This window comes from Fukomys damarensis, unplaced genomic scaffold (genome assembly GCF_012274545.1).
Source record: "Fukomys damarensis isolate Sample0158 unplaced genomic scaffold, DMR_v1.0_HiC HiC_scaffold_13, whole genome shotgun sequence".
NCBI classification, from domain to species: Eukaryota; Metazoa; Chordata; class Mammalia; order Rodentia; family Bathyergidae; genus Fukomys; species Fukomys damarensis.
Window position 1 is genome coordinate 851,632 of NW_022900925.1, and position 20,342 is coordinate 871,973.

At 49.5% G+C, this 20,342-nt stretch overlaps 2 protein-coding genes across 4 annotated transcripts; one reads left to right on the top strand and one right to left on the bottom strand.

Annotated features, from left to right (window-relative positions):
• The first annotated feature begins 11,278 nt into the window (after positions 1-11,278).
• Positions 11,279-14,741, top strand: Mfap4 (microfibril associated protein 4). 2 transcript variants are annotated; one of them, XM_010618141.3, is made up of 6 exons: positions 11,286-11,582; positions 11,861-11,939; positions 12,152-12,306; positions 12,993-13,089; positions 13,168-13,350; positions 13,703-14,741. In XM_010618141.3, exons 1-6 carry the CDS (start codon positions 11,577-11,579, stop codon positions 13,948-13,950), a joined length of 768 nt encoding a protein of 255 aa, XP_010616443.1. In that variant the 5' UTR covers positions 11,286-11,576; the 3' UTR covers positions 13,951-14,741. The 2 variants fall into 2 exon arrangements, with proteins under 2 accessions (XP_033618643.1, XP_010616443.1); XM_033762752.1 differs by having other exon boundaries at positions 11,279-11,582; positions 12,993-13,350.
• Positions 14,742-14,853: 112 nt separating this feature from the next.
• On the bottom strand, positions 14,854-19,947 carry Mapk7 (mitogen-activated protein kinase 7). Of its 2 annotated transcripts, XM_010618138.3 has the most exons (7): positions 19,678-19,947; positions 19,168-19,404; positions 18,464-18,629; positions 16,626-17,704; positions 15,860-16,524; positions 15,381-15,514; positions 14,854-15,236 (listed from the first exon to the last, which is right to left on the bottom strand). In XM_010618138.3, exons 2-7 carry the CDS (start codon positions 19,397-19,399, stop codon positions 15,083-15,085), a joined length of 2,430 nt encoding a protein of 809 aa, XP_010616440.1. In that variant the 5' UTR covers positions 19,400-19,404; positions 19,678-19,947; the 3' UTR covers positions 14,854-15,082. The 2 variants fall into 2 exon arrangements, with proteins under 2 accessions (XP_010616440.1, XP_010616441.1); XM_010618139.3 differs by lacking the exons at positions 18,464-18,629; positions 19,168-19,404 and having other exon boundaries at positions 19,678-19,942.
• Between the last annotated feature and the right edge of the window lie 395 nt (positions 19,948-20,342).

A 20,342-nucleotide genomic window follows, 5' to 3' on the forward strand; every position in this document is an offset into this window, starting at 1 on the left:
AATCTATCCATGACCATAGTTACATGGTTACAAGTGGGTGTCTATTTGGACCGGCATGTTTGGGCTGGAGGTTGGGGAGGAGCAATCAGCAGGAGGGCCCAACTCTATAGTTGGGCTGGAGACAGTATAGACACAAGAAAGGTCAGGCCGCCCACAGCTGTCAAAATACTGCACCTCAGAATGGCTTCCTTCCTCTCCTGCTGCCAGCTTCTGGGGACTTCCATCTGCAACTGAGGGGTACAGCTGAACACCCCTTTCAACTCCCCGCCTCAATTTGGTCTTGGGCTTCCCAAAATAACTAATAATAATGATATACAGTTATCTGATGTCTGCCTAGCAATTTAGGGTTCACACTATGTAGTCACAGAAGTTGTAACTGTAATCAATTCCCATAACACTGTGGCTGGTATCTGTTTTTCCTGTCAGGAAGCTGAGATTCGGAGAGTTGAGCAAACCTTGACTCAGCAAACCTTCCAGTCCTGACTCCCAGGTGTGTGCCATTCCTTCTCCCCAGCCCACAGTGTACTGAGGTCCCTACCACCTGCCACTTCCTGTACCAAGCATGGCCTCACCATTCAATGCCTGCTTACATGAGGCCCATACTTCAGGCCCAGGTTGGCTCAGACTTCTGGCAGAGAACATTGTGGGTCATTTTCTTTTCTTTTCTTTCTTTTTTTTTTTTTTTGGTACCAGGGGTTGAACTTGGGTTCTTGCACTTGCAAGGCAGGCCACCGAACCACTGAGCTAAATCCACGGCCCTGTGGGTCCTTTTCTTTCCTTCCCCAAACACATAAAATACCTTTTTTCCCCAAACACTTATAATATACCTTTTTATGTACCACACATGGTGCAATAGTTATGGAAGGAGACAGCAAGTGACACAGAGAGGCAGCAGAATGGAAGTAAAATAAAAAAGCTTACTCCATCGATGGGGATCGATCACACCTAATGGTGGTACCCCATCGACTCCTCCATTGGGCTACAACTCTTACTTTTATAGGGTTTTACAGCTTTGATCTTACTCAGTTGGTTACATTGCATTTTCACAGATACCCAAAACATGATAGCAAAGCAGTTGAACTTCAACCCGGATGCAGTTATTTGTTAGGGAAGTTACCTTTTAGATTCATTCAGTTGCCTACTCTAGCAGGAGGAAGGGAGCTTGTTGGATTAACAAAGCTAACAACAGTTCTTTTCACTTACAAACTTTTGTGGGAGACTAGGTGTCTCCCCGTACCAGTTAATTCTGAACTAAGCAGGGTGAGGCAGAAGTTATTGTGTCTCCCCGTACCAGTTAATTCTGAACTAAGCAGGGTGAGGGGCAGAAGTTATCTTATATTGTGACATTTCCTACATTTTCACTTATTAAGGTTTTCCCTATCATTATGAAGGAGCTACAACAAATAAGATGTGATCTGCCAAGTAAAATTTGGAGGAAGCCATTGGTTGGGGTTAATTCCCTACAAAATGGGGTCCCCCGGGCTGAAGCTCAAAACCAAGTGGTTTATCTGACCTTCTGTGCCATCAGGAGGAGAGCTAACAGGCCAATCCCCCAATGGGACAGTTTTACCGAGCATGATAAGGATGTCTCTTCTGCTTTAACTTTACAAAGAAACTAACTTTGAAAAAAACCAACCTACCTTTTGTTCTCACTTTCTGCTTTCTTCATCCCTTTTCTGCCTAGAAAGCTGTCTTCCTCCTTCATTCAGCTCATTAAAACACTCATTCTAGGGCCAGGGATTTACACCTGCCTTGCAAGTGCAAGGACCCGAGTTTGATCCCAGGTACCAAAACAAAAAACACTCATTCTATAAGAATGAGGTATGGCCTGATTTTAGAATTGCAAATAAAAGTCAATGTGATCTTTAAACTAATTTGCTGTAATTGGATCTTTTGACAGGCCCCAGAGAGTACATGAGGGAGCAGCAGCTGCCTCTCAGCCCATGTTGGTACAGAAGAAGCCAGGGAATGGTGGGAGCCCAGTGGGAACCCTTTGCCAGCACTCACTGAAGCTCAGCCTGGCAGGACAAGGAGTTAACTGGGAGAAAGACACTGAGGCTGGAATTTCCCACCCAAGGAGCAGCACAGGCAAAGGTCTAAGGGGGAGTCTGCAGAACAAGCTCCACATGGGTGGGGGGTGTTGGTGCAGGGCCTGGCTAAGAAGACAGAAGAGCAGAGGCAGGGCAATGGGACGTGGTCACAGTCCACAGAGGACGGGTCACAAGGATCATGTGGGGGATTTTAGATTCTACTTGCATGACAGTAGGAATCACACACAATTTTAAGCGGGGATGCACAGGGCTGGATTCATGTTCTTAAACCCTGACTCTAAGTGCTCACGGCCAACAGACTGGAGGTAGTTGCTGTTTTGGACAACCACTTGGTATAGACACCTTAGGGTATTGTCCCAGTCCTCTAGTGACACATATCCAAAGCATTACTAACATTTTCCTCTAACAAACTGTGCTGTAAGAGATATTCCCGTTCTTACACCATCTGCTGCTTGCATTAATATAATTTAGGATATCTTCACCAACACAGAACATAATCAAGCATATTAATCATCATGGATTTTGTTTTGGGAGCTTTTTTGGCAATGCTGACGATTAAGTCAATGGCGTTCATTGAGCTACATCCTCAATCCCTCCATACCTTTTTAATTGTTCTAAAATTTTGATACAGGGCCTCAATAAATGGCTAAGTTGCCCAGCCTGGGTTTGAACTGCCTTAGCCTCCTAGGGTGCTGGGATTAGAGGTGTCCCCCACCAAGCCCAGCTAAATGTATTCATCTTTACCAATATCAGTTATAAACATTAAAGGATGGGCCGGGATTTAGCTCAGTGGTTCCACCACCTGCCTTGCAAGTCCCAAGTTCGATCCCCGGTATCAAAAATAAATAATTTAATTAAATAAAGGATGATTCTATTTCATTTAGTATTTCTAGTTTGTTCTGGAATTTTAGGGTTTTAAGGAGTTTCAGGTTCTGCCATTGCAGAAGTTAGGACTGCATTATGTGAGGGAGGTGCATAATTCAGCCCATAACAGGCCCTGAGGTGGATAGTTGGTATGTGAATGCAGACATGGTAAAGCAAGGAGTATGAAAAAGCTGGTAGGGGCCAGAAAGGCTATGGACATCAGGCTGAGAAAACTGGATTCTGTGCTCTAAAAGCAAAGAATGGCTGCTATCAAGAAATCACACAACAAATATTGGTGGGGTTGTGGGGAGAAAGGAACCCTTCTCCATTGTTGGTGGGAGTGCAGACTGGTGCAACCACTATGGAAATCAATATGGAAATACCTCAAAGAGCTGGGACTAGAGATTCCATTTGACCCAGCCATCCCTCTGCTGGGTATCTTTCCAAAAGAATTAAAAGAATCATATCACAGTGATATATGTGCACCCATGTTTATAGTGGTACAGTTAGTTTGTGATAGCTAAAACTTGGAAACAGCCCATTTGCCCATCCGTTGGAAACTGTATAAAGAAAATGTGGTTTTTCTATAAAATGGAATACTACTCCGCCATGAAGAATGAGAAATTAGATTCATTCATAGGAAAATGGATACATATTGAGGATATACTCCTAAGTGAAATAAATAAGTCCCACATGTATAAATACTGAATAGTTTCTCTGGTGTGAATAAACTGTAATAGTACATAAGATCCTAATGAGATAACTGACATTGTGAAATGGGAAGAAAAGGGCTAAAATTGTAGTGAAAGTGGGAAGGGTAGGGGAAAGGTAATAAGGGAAAAGAAAAACGTGCAAAAAATGAAAAGATGGAAATAAAGTGTTTGTAAATGGGGAGGGGAGGAGTGGGTGAAGGGAGGGCAGGGACAAGGAGAAAAAATGAGAATCAAGACCTGTCATGTAGAGGTACAAGATCCCAACAATGAATGTAACTACTGTATCCCTAAAATGTACCAATAAACTCAATTAATTAAAAAAAAAAACAATAGAAGGTAGCCACAAAAGCAGAATTTTCAGAAGAATATAAGGACCACTGTTCTAGTAGTTGGCATGGGCAAGACATCAAAAAGTGGAGACCAGTATAGGAGTGGGAGAAGGGGCAGGAGGCACTTGGAGACTGGAGTTGCCTCCTGTTAACCAGCTCCTGAGGTGTTAGCCCACAGCACCACCAGCCCACCACCATTTTTCAGACAAGAAAACCTCATCTTGTCTTGGAAAGATTAAATCACTTCTCAGAAACAGCAATTCCTTACACTGAAGTGTTGACAGCTGAAATAGGCCTATACTGAAAAAAAGTAGAGATGACAAAAGTAAAATATGGCTCTTTTCCTTTAGAGGTACAAAGCTAGGTACATAGAGGATGGTAAATGTGGAGGTGGACGCAGAGGTGTGGAAAGCAGGACCCACGAGCCGAGGCACAAACTGAAGAGGAGAGCAGGGAAAGGAGGTGAAAATGCTGAAGCTAGATGACACCTTAAGTAGTTTTTTGGATGCTCACCCTGACTGGCAGCAGAGAATGGGGTTAAGCAGGGATCCTAACAGCTGGCGGCCAGTTTCCGCTCAAACATCATCAGCCACCCTCAAGAACTGAGACTTGGCTACAGATTCCTCACCTCCTCAGTGCCACCGCCATTCCACCTCCAACATGGTTCACCATCACCCTGGGCCTGGAGCAGCCAGTCAGAGAGGGAGTTAAGAAATATGGCCTGCTGGCCCCCCATGGTGCAAACTGCCCCCAGCCTTCAGACTGTGAGCTGGACCCAGGCACTCAGACTCTTCTGAAGTGAGAAGTGGCCCTGTGCAGCTGGCTTGGTGGGCAGACGGCCAGAATGAATAAAGCTTGGGAGCAGCTACAGTCCAAGCCTCTGTGCATGCCTTCTATTGTCCAACTGGTCTGCACCCTCCTTCAAGAGGGTACGAGCAGGATCAGATGGAGTGAGGTTTAGCAGGATTAACTGCGCAGCACCCAGGCTTTGACACCAAATAGGCCTTGGTTCAAATACTGGTTCTATATAACTCCATTTTCCTCTGCAGTAAAACTGAAGATATGATTATTACCATACAGGGGCACTGTACAGAGTACAATGTATAGTTGGTGCTTAATAAATGCTAGCTGGTTATCAGCCTTGCAGGTAACTGTGAGGCGCTCACCTCACTGTGTCCAGATTTTTCCAGGCACCAGCCAGTCCTTCTTTGGCTCTGAGACCTCATTCCCAAAGCTTTACCCTTTCTTCTCTGTCAATGCCTAAAGAGTCCTACAGGAACAGGGCTTAGGGAGTAGTCTTGTGAAAAGGTGCCAGGTAGATAAAGAAGCAGTTTTCCATTATTTTATCACATTTATAATAATGCTTGTGTATTTTTTCCTCCTACTATACGCTGAGTCTTTCATACAATGGAATTCCCAACCCTCTTCTTCATTCCTTCAAAGCTAGCAATAACTGGCTCCATTTTACAGATGAGAAAATTGAGACTACCTAAGTGATTTACAGCCAAGCCCATGTAACATCTAGTGTCTGTTTCTTACACGAAGTGTTTCTCTGTTCTGTCTTTCTTACCCCCAGCCAATTGCTCTCCCCTTTACAACTTTATAATCCAGGGTTGAGCAGAGTAAAGCAGCTGCAGCAGCCATTTTGGATCCCTTAAGGATCCAAAATACAGCATATTTGTGGATAAAAATGTAGACTCACTGTGGAGTGAGGTTGAGCAACAGGAAATGAACAGCTGACCCCAGAGGTCAGGAAGAGGGCATCCAAAGGCTGGAATTTGTTTCTGCTTCCTGACCGTGAGCCTGATGGCAGACATAGTAGAGCTTCCCCACCTGCATCAGACAACCCTGGCCTACTTGGCCCTATCCAGTGATCCAGGCCAAAGAGAAGGGACATGGCCAGCCAACAGGCCTGGACACACCTGGAAGTCATCCACAGGACCCAGGCCACCTCACTCCAGAGAAAGATGAACCCCTGGTTGCTGTTCCCTCCCCCACCTTTCATCAATCCTTCTGGTAGTCCCTAGGTTTTTCAAAGCTGCAAATAAAAATGTGTCCCTCCCAAGACAAGGGAGCCTGCTGGGAGGTAGTTCCCAGATTACACGCATATGGAAAGACTGGTCCATGGTACTATGAGTTACACTTCAATGTAATGTTTTAAAGGGATATCCACTTGCAGGAAGATGGAGTAGGAGTATTTTTCCTATTCCTTGTGCTAAGTACAACTAAAAAAAATTCAATCATCTTGTATATAAGACAAACATAAAAAGAGTCTAAGAGGTAGAAAGAAGATAGATATTTTTGATTTGACCCACAATGTACCCACCTAGTGATTTGGCTCTATAAAACACTCAGAAACATAAGTTCTGTGACAACTTAATTTTGGGTCCCCTTCTGTCTCTCAGGAGCTATCTCTCAATAAATTTTCCAACTCTTAACCTCTGTTGTTCCTTAGAATTCTTTGACTGCAGGGAAATACGAACTCAGTGTTTCAAGCAGGTTGGGAGTTATGTTTCTAGTCCCTATATCACTGTGATGACAGATACATATCATTGGACATTTGCCCAAACCAGTAGAATGTTTAACATTAAATGTGAACTATCATGTAAACTATGGACTTTTGGTGATGACAATAAGTCCACGTAGGTTCATCTATTGTAACAAATGTACCAACGTGATGGGGAGACTGCGTGTGTCAGGGCAGAGGGTATATGTAACTTCTGCTCAATTTTGCTGCAGGCCTAAAACTGCCCTAAAGTTAGTCTTTTTTTTTTTTTTTTAAGGAGTAATTGTTGAACTCTATACTTACAACAGGTAATTTTATTATGTGTAAAATATAACCCAATAAACCCTTTTAAAAAGGATCAATTGGAAAACAAAAACAATATGATGTCTAAGTTTTTTAAGTCAGTGGAAGTACTGGACATTATGGATGTGCTCCTGAAGTAAGAATTAAAACAAAGTGATGGAAAATGTCACAGAAAAAAAATTAAGGGTAATTCAGGAATCCAACAACAAATAAAATCAGAAAGAGAAGAGAAAAAATGAAAGGGAAAAAAATAGCCAAAGAAGAACTAATTGAGAATTTTTCTGTGAACCAAGAAGCGCAAGCCTCTACTAAGTGGCCAGAACAATGAAATAGATAAGACCGAGCCCACAGACCTGCAATGTGTCTGGGTGCTGTGTGAAGAGGCCACGCACCAGGACCTGAGACCCTTGGCAGAGGAATGTGCCAGCTTCTGGGACCTGACAAGGAATGGAAGGAATATCCAAACCTCACTCTCCTCCCTCCCTCCAAATTCTGCAGCAAATCCTTTCTGACTGGACCCAATCAGAAACCAGAAGGTAAGGCCAGCTTCCCAGGGCATGGATTGGGATGATGAAAGGTGAGGAGGCAAACAAAAGCTGTCGGACTGCATCATTGGTCAAGAGAGTGGGTAAAATGCCCACACAAGGCTAAGGGGATGGGTGCTCTTCCTTCTGGAATCTGACAAAGCCACAGGTCTATCTGTGGGAAAATGTCACTCCAACTGGCTGTCCCACCACTGAGGGCCTGATTCCAAGAGCCACAGACCAGCCTAAGCCCCATCCAGCCCCAGTCCAGACTCCGAGGAAAGCAACAAAGTCACTCAGTGTCTGTTGCTGGCAATGAAAGTATCTTGATCTAAACTAGAAATAAATTGTTATAAATTTAGTGATGGAATGAATGCTTAGCATGCACAAGGCTCTGGGTTCAATCCCCAGCACCAAAATAAAATAAACTGCATGCGAGTTAGGATCTTTCACACACACACACACACACACACACACACACACACACACACACCACGCACAGTGGTTACCGAGCCCAATGGTACATGCCTATCATCCCAGCTTACTCAGGAGGCTGAGACAGGCAAATCACAAGTTCGAGGCTGGCCTGGACAATTCAGCAAGATCCTACAGAGGTTAGGGCTTTGTAGTCTAAACCTAATTGCTTAGCACCACATTTCCAAAGAAACCAGTCAAAGACCCTAGGACCAAGAGACTACTAGGATCACCACCACCCCAAGAATGGGTTCTTACGGCTCCTCCTCCTCAAATCATCAGCTCCCCAAATGAAGTCCAGGGCAGTGCACTTCTTTGGCTACACAGAGAACATGTGCCTCCCACAGAACTGTAAGGACACGTGGGGAAATGAGCCCTCAAAGATGGGAAGAGGTTTTCATCTGGACAGGCAAAAAATGTCTACTCTCTGTGTGTGACCTTTTCAATATGCTTGAGTATTTCAGACAATCTCTTCAAAGAAGGATTACTGACTGCCAAATTTCCTTCCCCATATAGTTAAACCACTTCCAGCCAATACATAGTGCCTGCTTTGCTATGCAAACATACACACAATCATTTAAAATGTTCAAAACTAATAGACAAAACATACCTCATAGCTTAGTCCTTTTTTTTGGTTGTTTGTTTTTCGTATTTATTTTTCATCATGTTTTTCAAAAGTCTGTCATGCTTGACTTTGAATACTTTATTTAGGACTGGGGATTTGGCTCAGCAGTTTGGTGGCCTGCCTTGCAAGCACAAGGACCCGAGTTTAATCCCCGGTACCAAAAAAAAACACACACATTATTTTGTTTTGATGACTGATTTTTTTTATTATTTTCCTTTTTTGTAGCTTTGTGCTAAAATTAGCTGGCACTTGCTGAAAGAAGAGATTAGGACTAAATTCAGCTCTGTTACAGGGAAAAAAATGGCTTAAGGTAGAAGTTTCTTTCTCTTCTACATAGAGGCCTAGAAGGGCCCAGGGCTGGCCTTGCATCCACTGTACAAAACCAAGAAGAACCCAGCTCGTCCCTGACCATTCTCCCCCATGAGGCCTCATCTCCACTGTCCAAGATGGCAGCCGGAACTCCAGCCATCACATCCAGTAGGACAGAGGGAAAGACAAAGAGGGGCTACTTTTGTAATGCTTGTTTGCGTCTTACTGACCAATATTGAAACATATGACCTCATATAGCCACAAGGGAGGCTGGGCAATAAGCCAGATGAAAATCAGGATCTTAGTACTCAAGACCAAGGATGAATACTGAGGAGCAGCCAACTATCTCTTCCACAGAGAAGGATAAAAATTATGCTGCCTAAGACAACTCATTCACATGAGAACGGGCATGTTTATGATGACAATGGTGTTCATTAATCTTTACTAAGTAATTACTATAGTGTGTTAAATAAAATGTGTGAGTCATTGATTTGGATTAAGCTTTTATACTAAGCTTAACAGACCAAACCAATATGGGTTATAACCACAGTATCTGAGCTTTAATTACAAGAGGCTCTGTAACCAAGTAACCAATTAAGCTGTAACCAATTGTCTCCACACCACATTTCTGTTTCCTATAAATGCTGTCAGATCCATGTTATTGGCGACAAGTCTCTGAATCTCCTTCGGTTCTGGGGACTGACCAATTCACAAATCATTGTTGTAGTACTTTGTTCTGTTTTGTTTATAATTGCTCAAATAAACTCTGTTGAGATTAATCTTTTTTTTGTTATTGTTTTGTTTGAGACAGAATTTCATTATGTAGTTCAGACTAGCCTCGAACTCACTATGTAGCCCAGGCTGACCTTGAACTTGTAGCAATCCTCCTGCCTCAGCCTCCCAAATGCTGGGATTACAAGCATGTGCTACCATGCCCATCGATTTTTTTTCTCCTTTGACAAATACTTGTGGGCATTGTTTTTGACACTGGATGTGTATTATTTAATCCTTACCATAATCTTGTGAAGTAGATATTATTACTATCTTATTGTATAGAGGAAGAAATCAAGGCACAAAGAGACTAGGTCAGTGGTGGCAAACCTTTGGCAAGCATGCCACAATGGGTTGGATCACTGAAAGCTCTAAAAGGTTCCCCCTCACTGGCCTAGGTAATTTGTCCAACACCACCAGCTAACAGGTGGCAAAACCTGAATTTGAATACAATCAACCTGGTGCTAGAACCCCAAAGATAAGACACAACAATGAACAGAGGTACTGTATCACTCGCTTACAGTAACCACAGAAGCAAATCAAGGAAGCCAATGAGCTCCTCCAAAGGGCTTACCTACTAACTCAGGAATTGAGACAGAGGACCACAAAGCTGTCCCCTGCTGTATCGCTGCACTCTGAACACTTCACATGTTCATCCATTCAACTAATGTCTTTTCCTAACACCAGCTGCCTTTGTAATTCACTGTCCAAAGCCTGTTCGCCAGGTGGGGGCAGAAACTGCAGCCAGCATTAAGCACAGCACATAGTAGTTGCTTGGAAAGTACTTGTTCTGAGTGAATGTGTGTGTTGCATTGTGTGCGACAATGCTGGGCATGCAGAAATGAGCACAGACCCTGCCCGTTGGCATTCATTTGTGGCCAAGAAGAGATGGACAGGTGACCACCAGAGGAAACAGTGCAAAGACACAGGGACTGATGGTGAGAAGTCTGGACTGGCCACACTGTATCCTGAGTCTCAAGCATTAAGTGGCAAGGTCCTGAGGGTAGGCTGGAGTCAGACTAAAAGTTCGAGTCCAAGGTTCAAATTTTAACCTCAGCTCAGAGGCAATAGGAACCACTGCAGGCTTAAGCAGGGGAACATCATCAGAGCAATGAAGATCCAGGAGGCACTTCTGGTGTGGAGGACGGAAAGAGGGGAGAAGGCAAAAGCAAGGAAGCAGGTGAAGGGGCTAGAGCAGTAAGTCACTCTGGTGAGGGGAGGAGGTTGGTGACAAGAATGGTGGGATGGCAGATTGAAAGAGTCCCAGGCTTGAAGAGGGGCAAGAAAGGAAGACGTAGTTCCTCAGGGCTGAGGGAATGGCAACCTGTTAAGATAGTCTGAGGAGGTAGGGGCCAAAGCAAGGGGCTTGGAAGAAGGAAGAGGGTGGGGTGAGGAGAAACAAAAGTGGCTCAGATGGGCAGGGAACTGTGGGAGAGAAAAGGAGGTGGGCCTGAGGGAAGGGGGGGGTGGTTGGAGAGGGGCCCTGGCGTGAGCTGGGACAGACAGAGCAGTTGGCCGCCTGCAGCTTAGTGCTCATGGCTAAGAAATGTCCTAGTCCTGCCAGGAGACAGCCTGGCCCCTGCTGCCCCTGTCCCCCACCACCAGCCCAGGCAGGCTCCCACATCAGGAGCGCTGAAGCTGCCCCCTGCCTTCCATTCCCTCAGTGCTCTCCGCACTAGGACCCAGGCACACCTACACCCAACCCTGCCTTCGCAGGCCTCCCCCCAATGGCTGATGAAGCACAGGCCAGGACAGGAGGGAGAATAAACAGACCTCTGCAGAGAGGCTGTCAGGAAGTAGGGGCCAGTTAGGGGTGCCAGGGGCCCACAAGTCCAGCAGGGCTGATGGCAGAGTGGGATCCAGGGAGCAATCAGAGCCAGCAGGGAGTTAACGTCTGGTCTGGAGCACTTTGCCAACAGGCCTAATGAGACCCAGGTGTCCCCTGGCCCCTGATAGTGTAAGCTGACGCTGGTCGTGTGTGGAAAGGGGGGTTCTGCAGCTCCAGCAGCAGGCGGGGCTGAGGCGGCTGGCCAGGGGCCCAGCACATAACTGGGCGGTTGCAGTCTGGGGCCTCAGACAACCAGCCGCTCTGAGCCGAACCAACAGCATGAAGGTATTGGGCCCGTGGTGGGGAGCTCCTGACTTTGAAAGTTAAGACCACTTGTGGAGAAGCCACTTGCCCACAAGGGGACTATGAAAGCATAGGTATTCTCTTGAGACTAAAGCTCCAAGGGGTTAGGCTTTGTCCAGGAAGGATTACTGGGGGCGGAAAGAGAGGCCCAAGGACATGAAAGGATTTCGGGCCAGGGCAGCATACACAATGGAGCGAATGAAGAAAGAACAGGAATCCCTGGGTCTGGGGGCTTCACCGAACCTGTTTCCTGTCACCAGGCCCTCCTGGCCCTGCCGCTGCTACTTCTTGTTTCAACACCCCCCTGCACCCCGCAAGCCACCGGGATCCGAGGAGATGGTAAGCAGCCCCAAGTTCAGACAGGCCTGGCCAACAGATTGGGCAAAAAGAAGGTGTACAGGCCACAGTGAGGCAGGCGATGAAATGATCTTTGAGCTACTCCCCTCAAAGAAACCTCACACTCTCTCATGAGCATTCCATCGTCCTGGGGACTGAGAAACTGCGGGGTGTCTGTCTCCCTCTCCTTACTGTCCCCACACTCCCACCCGCAGCTCTAGAGAAGTCTTGCCTTCAGCAGCCCCTGGACTGCGATGACATCTATGCCCAGGGCTACCAGACAGATGGTGTATACCTCATCTACCCCTCGGGTCCCAGTGTGCCAGTGCCCGTCTTCTGCGACATGACCACTGAGGGCGGCAAGTGGACGGTGAGTGGAAGGGGAGGCCAGATCTGGTTTCCTCCTAGCTGTGTGACCCTGAGCTTCACTTCTGTGAATCTGTTTTTCAGTTAAAATGGGTATGCTTATACCCAATGCATTTTCTTAGTGATTCTAAGTACTTTTAGGTTAATGTGTGACCCTGAAGTAACTTGCCTGCGGTCACACAGCCAGTACCGGGATTCATATCCAGCCACGTAAACTCTAGAGTCCTTTTGAGTTTTTGTTTTGTGCTTATGAGGAACCCAGAAGCCTCATGCACAGTAGGCAAGCAGTCCACCTCTGAACTACATCATCAGCCCCAAACAATCCCCTCTTCACCTCCTTCCCCTTTTTTTTTCTTGGTACCAGGGATTGAACTCAGGACCTTACGCTTGCAAGGCAGGCATTGGAACCACTGGGCTAAATCCCAGGCCCTCCTTCCTTTTCTCTTCCTTCCTTTCCTGGCCTCTGAGTGGAAGCTAGTGAAGAGTCCAAGTGGTTACACACAGTAGCTGCTCAATGAGGGGCCTGGCAGCAGGGTGCACCTTCTTTTAGCGACCTCCCCAGCTCTCTGTGTTCTTTAACAAGCCAGCCCTAGCAACAAAAGGTTCATGCTTATATGGGTCAAGTGGGGTAGGGCCTGTACCGGCTGGACCCTCGACCGAACAGTTAGTTCCCTGTTCTCTTGGCTCCAGGTCTTCCAGAAGAGATTCAATGGCTCAGTTAGTTTCTTCCGGGGCTGGAATGACTACAAGCTGGGCTTCGGCCGTGCAGATGGGGAGTACTGGCTGGGTAAGGCAGGGGCCAGAAGGGCTGGGGGCTGCTTCACGCACAGCCATGTCTCTGCTGACCAGCTCCCTGCATCCCCAGGGCTGCAGAACCTGCACCTCCTAACGCTGAAGCAGAAGTACGAGCTTCGAGTAGACCTGGAGGACTTTGAGAACAACACAGCATATGCTAAGTATGTTGACTTCTCCATCTCCCCCAATGCGATCAGTGCCGAGGAGGATGGCTACACACTCTACGTGGCAGGCTTTGAGGACGGCGGGGCAGGTATCCCCTCCCGCTAGCATCAGCAAGGAAATGGGGGGAGCCTGTGACCCCTCTGAGGTCCCTCTTTCATCCCTCTTGGCCTAGGCAGAACCACAGCTGGATCCAAACCAGCCCCAGCCAGCTCCTGCCTCAGCCCTGAGAGCAGCTGCCCTGGCCCTGCTCCAGGCAACCCTGTGAAGGACCAGCTGTTTCTCCTCACTACAGAGACCTATATATCCAAAACACATCTAACCCATCCCACCAGAATGCCACTTGATTTCCCTTACACTGACTGTCACGGCCACCACCCTCTCCTTCCCAGCACATGGATCAGCGCCCTGTCTCAGCAGACCCACTCTTCTCCCTTTGCCAGGTGATTCCTTGACCTACCACAGCGGTCAGAAGTTCTCCACCTTCGACCGGGACCAGGACCTCTTCGTGCAGAACTGTGCAGCCCTCTCCTCGGGAGCCTTCTGGTTCCGCAGCTGTCACTTCGCCAACCTAAATGGCTTCTACCTGGGTGGCTCCCATCTCTCCTATGCCAATGGCATCAACTGGGCCCAGTGGAAGGGCTTCTACTACTCCCTTAAGCGCACCGAGATGAAAATCCGCCGGGCCTGAGGGGCTGGCCCTGTCCCGCTCCACCCCTTCCCTGGCTTTCTGCATCTCCATGAGTGTCCCTCTGCCCTCCAGGCCCAACATGATGCTTCTGCTGTTCCCCGCACACGAGCTTCTCAGCAGTCTTGCAACTCTCAGCCTTCGCTGATCCCTGTCGCACACTAGGGTGACCATTTCTAAGCCTCCACCCCCTCCCAATAGCTGAGAGTCAGGACCCACCCTCTAGGCATGGGTATTTGTGTCCCACCTTAGCCAGCTTCCTTGCTGTGGACCTCTGTCTGGGGCACCCTAGACTGAGCAATGCAGTTTCACCAGCACCCACAGTGTATTCCAGGCCTCTTGGGCAGCCACTGCACTCCAGCACTCCCTGTCCATTCTCAGAGCACCTCCTATCCTTGTCCTCCTTTTCACCTACTCCTTGTGGTGAACACTGTGGACCCTCTGCCCCATCTCACCACCATACTCCACATCCTCCACCTGCATAGCCCAGCTCCCCAATGCTCAGTGCCAAAACAATATTCACCACAGCTACTGCAAGACACCCCAAAACAGCTACAGGAAAGGTAGGCATGGGAATGAGGTCCCCCACCTGCCCCAGGGATTGAGGTTTGGTCATATGAGGGGTAGAGAATAAGCTGTGGGCTGGGAGTGGGTGGGGAGTGGAGGTCTCAATAAATCTTCAGGACCTGAATGAACTGGCCTTGTGCACACAACGTATTTGCTTGGCCCCCAAATGTGGGTACCTGGCTCCTCCTTGTACCCCTACTTATATGTCCTGTCCCTACCCCACCCCTCACCCCACCTGGCTAAAAATGACACCTGGACTTAGGCATTAAAGGGAACCTTGTATTTCACAGGCTTCTTTTGATGGCAAAAAGACTGCATAATAATATTACAACAATAATAAAAATACAATACTGAAAAGGATTGTTCAGAGGGAGTCAGGGTCTCCCAATCCTGTCATGGCTCGGCAGTGGCTCAGGTGGCTGCTTAAGGCTGAAGGGTGGGTCTGAGATGAACCTGCAGAATAATCCAAGCTGAGCCTCACCTGGTGGCCCAGGAGCAAGACCCCAGGAATGCTCCCATGGACCTTGGAGCTGGGTCTGCCCTGGCAGCAAGGCACTGGCTGTGGGTCTTAGGGCTCTTGGAGGTCAGGCAGGTCAGACAGCAGCATCGGGGAATCCATCTGGATCTCACGCTGCAGAGACTCAATGTCGGCAGGGTTCATGCCATGGCCCTCAAGCCAGTCAGCAAGTAGGGAGGCTGAGAGTGAGGCCGAGTCTGCCTGGCTGCAGGAAAAGAGAGTCAAGGATGGGAGAGGGAGGGGTGCTGCTAGCCTAGGCCAGCTTGGCAGCCATCCCACAAGCAAGCTTTTTCTGCACCAGAAACCCTTCCGCACAATCCCATTCCAGAGTTCAGTCCAGGCATCTTACCCATCCTGTGGCCCATCAGCAACACCCATGTCAAAAGACTGGTTTAAGAATTCCTCCAGGTCAAAGCCAACACCATAGCCTGCCCCACTGCCCTTTGGTGTGCCTGAGAACACAGGGGGCAGGGGGTCTTCCACCTGTAGGGAATGATGGCAGGTTAGTTACGATACAACTGTCAGCAAGAGTACAACACTCCTCGCCTAAAGCTGCTGACCACTCTGCCTAGATATCCCTGAGGGCTAACACCAGTCTCACGGATCACTGAGTGCTGGCTAGGGGCCACCCCTAAGCCAGGAACTTCCCGTGCAGTATACTGTTTGTCCCTGACAACCTCTTCACTGGTTTTGTGCTCTTTCTATGAGCAAAGGGACAAGTTCAGAGAGAAAGACCCATCTCCTGCTCAGTTTTCACAAACCAAGGACAACTTCCAAACCCACGGGCCCAGGTATAGGTGTTCCCATGGTCTAGGTCTCTCCTCTTACCTGTGACTTAGACAACTGCTGGGTCACCAAGTTGACATCAGGTGACTCTGATGTGGAAGGCTGAGGGGGGCCCCCAGGGTCTGGAGGGGGTGGACCAGATGGGAAGTAAGGCAGAACTGCGGTGCTGGGGCCAGGCAACCCAGAGGCTGGCACAAGTGACTGGGGAGCCAGAAGGTTAGTAGAGGAGGCAGTTTGGAGTGATGCAGGGACAGAGATGGGTCCAGGAGGGCCAGCAGGGTGGGGAGCAGGGGGCGGACAAGCAGGCTGGGGTGCAGGAGTAGGGGTGGAGTTTGCAAGTTGTGGTGGGGGACCAGTGGGCTGGGCCACAGGGCCAGGGGGAGGACTGGTGGGCTGAGCTGGGGATGGTGTTGGTGCTGGTGCTGGTACTGTAGCTGGAGGTGGGACGGGGGGCTGGGCCATGCGAGTCCAGCGCTCTAGAAGGCTTCGATCATTGTCACTAAGCACCAGTCCAGCCAGGGGATCAGTGGAGGGGCCCCCCAAGGTCCCAGCCCCCCGCTCCTTGCGTTCCCGCTCTTGTCGCCGCTTCTCTCGCTCCTTGGCTCTCTCTTGTCGCCTCCGACGCTTCTCCTCCCGTTCTCGTTGACGCTCCTGTGCTGTCACAGGTTTCCGAGGCTCAGGAGCCTCCAGAGGTACACTGGGGCCATCTGCAGAAAGTGAAGGAGGAAAACAGTAAGAGCCTCCAGCCCTGTATGAGCCAGAGGGCCCTCTAAGCCCCAGTACCCAGCCAGCTGCTGAACCAAGGTACCTCTGAGGCGGCTCCGCAAGGACTTGAGCAGAGTAGCTTTGAGAGCTGCCTTGGTGTTGTCTGAGATGGCACCCTCTCTCTTTGGTGGGGCAGGCTCACTGGTGGGTGGCGGCGGCTGAAGAGTCAGATCGATGGGATCAGGCGCAGGACCTGCACAAGGCGGGGGGGCTGGGGGGGGTGACTCCATGGCACAGTCCCCACTGGGAGCCCAAGGACTGGGCATCTCAACATCTGGACAGCTAGGCTCACTAGCCACAGGCTGCAGGGAAGGCTGGAAGCGGATCTGTTGGCGGATGCCCTCCCGTCGTGCATGGAAGTCCTCAATCTCAGCCACGATGGCCTCCTTAATGCGCTCTCGGGTAAGGGCTTCACGGTCAAAGGCAAAGTCAAAGGGTGGGGCACAATCAGGTTCATCGTCAGGGTCGTGGTACTTGGCCAGGAAAGGGTGACGAAGGGCAGCAGCTGCTGAGATGCGGGCACTGGGTTCAAAACGGAGCATGCGGCCCAGTAGTGAGAGGGCCTGGCGGTCAGCACCTGGGTAGACTGTCTCCCAGGGAACAGGCTGGCGTGGTGGGAGGCTCTGAATATAGGCCCGCACTCTTTCGGCCCCTACAGCCTGAATCACAGCTGGTGATGGGGTACCCAGCACCATCATGATCAGTTGTAACTGATGCACATAGTTTTTGCCTGGGAAGAGCTGGCGCCGGGCCAGCATTTCACCAAAGATGCAACCCACAGACCAGAGGTCAATAGCCTGTGTGTACTCATGCAGGGAGAGCATAAGCTCTGGAGCACGGTACCAGCGAGTGGCCACATACTCAGTCATGAAGTACTGGTGCTCAGCGGGGGAGGTACAAAGGCCACGGGCCATACCAAAGTCTCCAATCTTGAGCTCACAGTTCTCATTCACTAACAGGTTGGAAGGCTTGAGGTCACGGTGGATGACCTGAGCTGAGTGCATGTACTTGAGGCCCCGCAGCAGCTGATACAAGAAGTAACGCACATGCTCCAGTGTGAGTGGCTGTGAGGAGTGGATTATCTGGTGCAGGTCGCTCTCCATCAGGTCCAAGACCACATAGCTGAAAATGAGAGGCATGTGTTGACCTAACCACATTAAAGACCCAAGCCCCATTCTTAGCATGCACTTCTGACTCTTGACAGGTAGCATTACCCTAGGACCTCAAAGGGCTGAGGGCATGGTATGGAGTAAGAGCACCAGTTCTAGATTTTCTATATCCTTTCCATGAAGTTGATTATTTTCCACCAGATCTGATTTCCCTAACAGACAGGGCTCAACTATAACAGGACTGGTCAACAGGTATAGCTTTGGAGGTAACTCCATTGTTTGACAGTGGAAGCTTAGGAGACTTATGGGAAGATGGCCAAGTGGTGAGCATCAGCAGTAAATCAGCCGCTCTGGGATTGGGAGACCAGATGCTGGAGTACAGCATCTCGGGGAAGAAAAGAATGAGAGAACTGCTAGTGGCTGCTTAAGGGATTATGATGAAAATTGTGAAGGCTAGTCCATGTTCTATTCTAAATATTCTATAATCAGTGAATGATGTATGTTATGACAATAGGATGGTACAGTGGTAGGATGAATATCCCATGTCTGCCAGGGTACATAATCAGATTTTATAAAATTTCAACACCTGTACTCATCTTGAGAAATAATAGCTGATTTGGTTATCTCCCTAAAAAAGAACTAGACTAGAATTGTGGTAACTTTCCCAGTCCACCTCACATTAGGTATAGCTGCCCTTCCAGAACTTAGAAATATGGCCCTGGCCTTCCAAAACGATTCCAACTATGCCTCCCTCTCCCACCCTGCTCCTTACACAGATTTGAACTCTCCATAGGGCACAGTAGGCCTCAGGATGTCCTTGATGGCAATGATATTGTCATGCTTGAAGTGTTTGAGGATCTTCAGTTCCCTGAGAGTCCGTTTTGCATTAGTCACCACATCAAAAGCATTTGGGATCTTCTTGATGGCCACCTGCTGGCCTGGGGAACAGGGAAAAGGCAGATACCAGAGGGTACCTTGGTATAACTGCAGGGCCCTTTCAACACTCACTTCTAGGACGCAAATAATGGCAGCTACCACATAAGCCAAGCAAGGCAAGTACTAATAATAGCTCAATTATAGGTGAATAAATCTGGCTCAGTAACTTGTTGGAGGCTGCAGAGCTTAGTGGTGGCCCTGACTCTAATGCTTGTGTTCGTTCTCCTCCCCTATACCCCCTCTCCATCTCAGATCTCACCCATCCCACCACCAAACCCTTGTGCCAGTCTCCGGCTCTACAACACATCAAGGTGAGCACTTGGTTCTGGTCTAACTAGGACCATCATTTTTCTAAGGAGGAAGTAGGGTGATAAGATGGCCAAACCTGAGGATGGCGACGAACTGGTGACCTGGTGCCTATCAGCTGAAATGCATCAGAACGCACAGCCTAGCTTAGCTTCCCCACTGGCTGAGTCGGGCAGGTTTCGCACCCCCTCTGGGAAGCACTTTCCACATCTGTGAGAGGCTCAAGAAGCTCACCCGTGAGGCGGCGGCGCGCAGAGGACACCACCCCATAGGCCCCATTGCCTATGGTCTCAATGATCTCGTACTCGTCCCCCACGTCAAAGGTCACATCGAAGGAGCGGGCTTTGAGGAGGGCCAGGTTCTTGGCAGTGACAGAGGCAGTGGTGTGGGTGGGTTCTGCCTTCACAGACCCGGGGGGCTCCCCAGAGCCGTCCTCGCCATCTTCGTCCTTTAAGGGCTCCGCCATGGTGTCTGTGTGGAGACGCTGGTGAGGAGGGGCCCGCCCCAGTGGGCCTCAGTTTCCCTGCTGTGGGTTGGGGAGCGGAACCAGAGAATCTCCAAATTCCCTAAACCGACAGAAGCCGCAAAGGGGGCGAAAGACACCGGCAGGCACGCAGCAGACATCCTACTCCAGGATTCGGAGCCCTGAGCCCAAGCCGGGGTCGGAGATGGGGGAGGGCGCTGCGCAGAGCCGTCCAGGAAGGGAGGGGCGGGGCACTGGGGCTTCCTTGGGACTACACTCACCGAATGGAGCCTCGCCCCCACGCCTCCTCAGCGCTTTGGAGGTCCCTGGGCTCGCCGGCCTCCTGTCCTGGGCCGAGGGTGGGGGGCTTTCACGACTCGGCCGTCTACTTGCTTAAGAACCGGCGCCACCACCTCAGCGTGGCGCACTGCCGAGTCTGTCTCACCCCCGCCCCGTCCTACCCGGTCCCCGAAGACCACGCTCCCTCCAGTCTCTGGCCAATCGCTGACCGGTCTCCGCGGAGGTTCCACCCCTTCGATTTGCTGTGCCCAATCCAAGCCCACGGGTCAGTAAAGCCACGCCTCCACCTACCCGCGCGCGCCCGCCGCTGTACTGCTCGCCGGTGGGAGACGCCCAAAGGGTGCTCAGAGCTTCCCTGAGGTACTTCTCTCCCGGCTCAGTCCTCCGACGCATGCGCGCCGGCAGTTTGGGGAGCCCGGTGAATGGAGAGCAGCACCCCTGCACGTATGCGCACGCGCTGCGGTCAATCCGCTCCACCTCCCCAGGCCAATCACCGAGAGCTCCGGGACTATCCTGTACTTCTGAAGGGCAGAGCTGACCGGGAGTGTTATCTTGGCTAACAGCTCCCGAAATCCCTCTTCTTTTGATCCATCGTCATCCCCCGGAGGATCGTGTCTCCCACTTTCTCTGTCCTGGGAATTCTGAG

What these genes read in the sequence shown, in the direction of transcription:
- Mfap4 (XM_033762752.1), top strand. An exon ending in CACCGGGATCCGAGGAGATG is followed by an intron (nt 11,940 to 12,151) that starts GTAAGCAGCCCC and finishes TCCCACCCGCAG; the next exon opens with CTCTAGAGAAGTCTTGCCTT. An exon ending in CTGAGGGCGGCAAGTGGACG is followed by an intron (nt 12,307 to 12,992) that starts GTGAGTGGAAGG and finishes TCTTGGCTCCAG; the next exon opens with GTCTTCCAGAAGAGATTCAA.
- Mapk7 (XM_010618138.3), bottom strand. Translation starts at nt 19,399, where the DNA reads ATGGCGGAGCCCTTAAAGGACGAAGATGGCGAGGACGGCTCTGGGGAG. An exon ending in TGCGCGCCGCCGCCTCACGG is followed by an intron (nt 18,630 to 19,167) that starts GTGAGCTTCTTG and finishes CCTGTTCCCCAG; the next exon opens with GCCAGCAGGTGGCCATCAAG. An exon ending in GCTGATGGGCCACAGGATGG is followed by an intron (nt 15,237 to 15,380) that starts GTAAGATGCCTG and finishes CTTTTCCTGCAG; the next exon opens with CCAGGCAGACTCGGCCTCAC.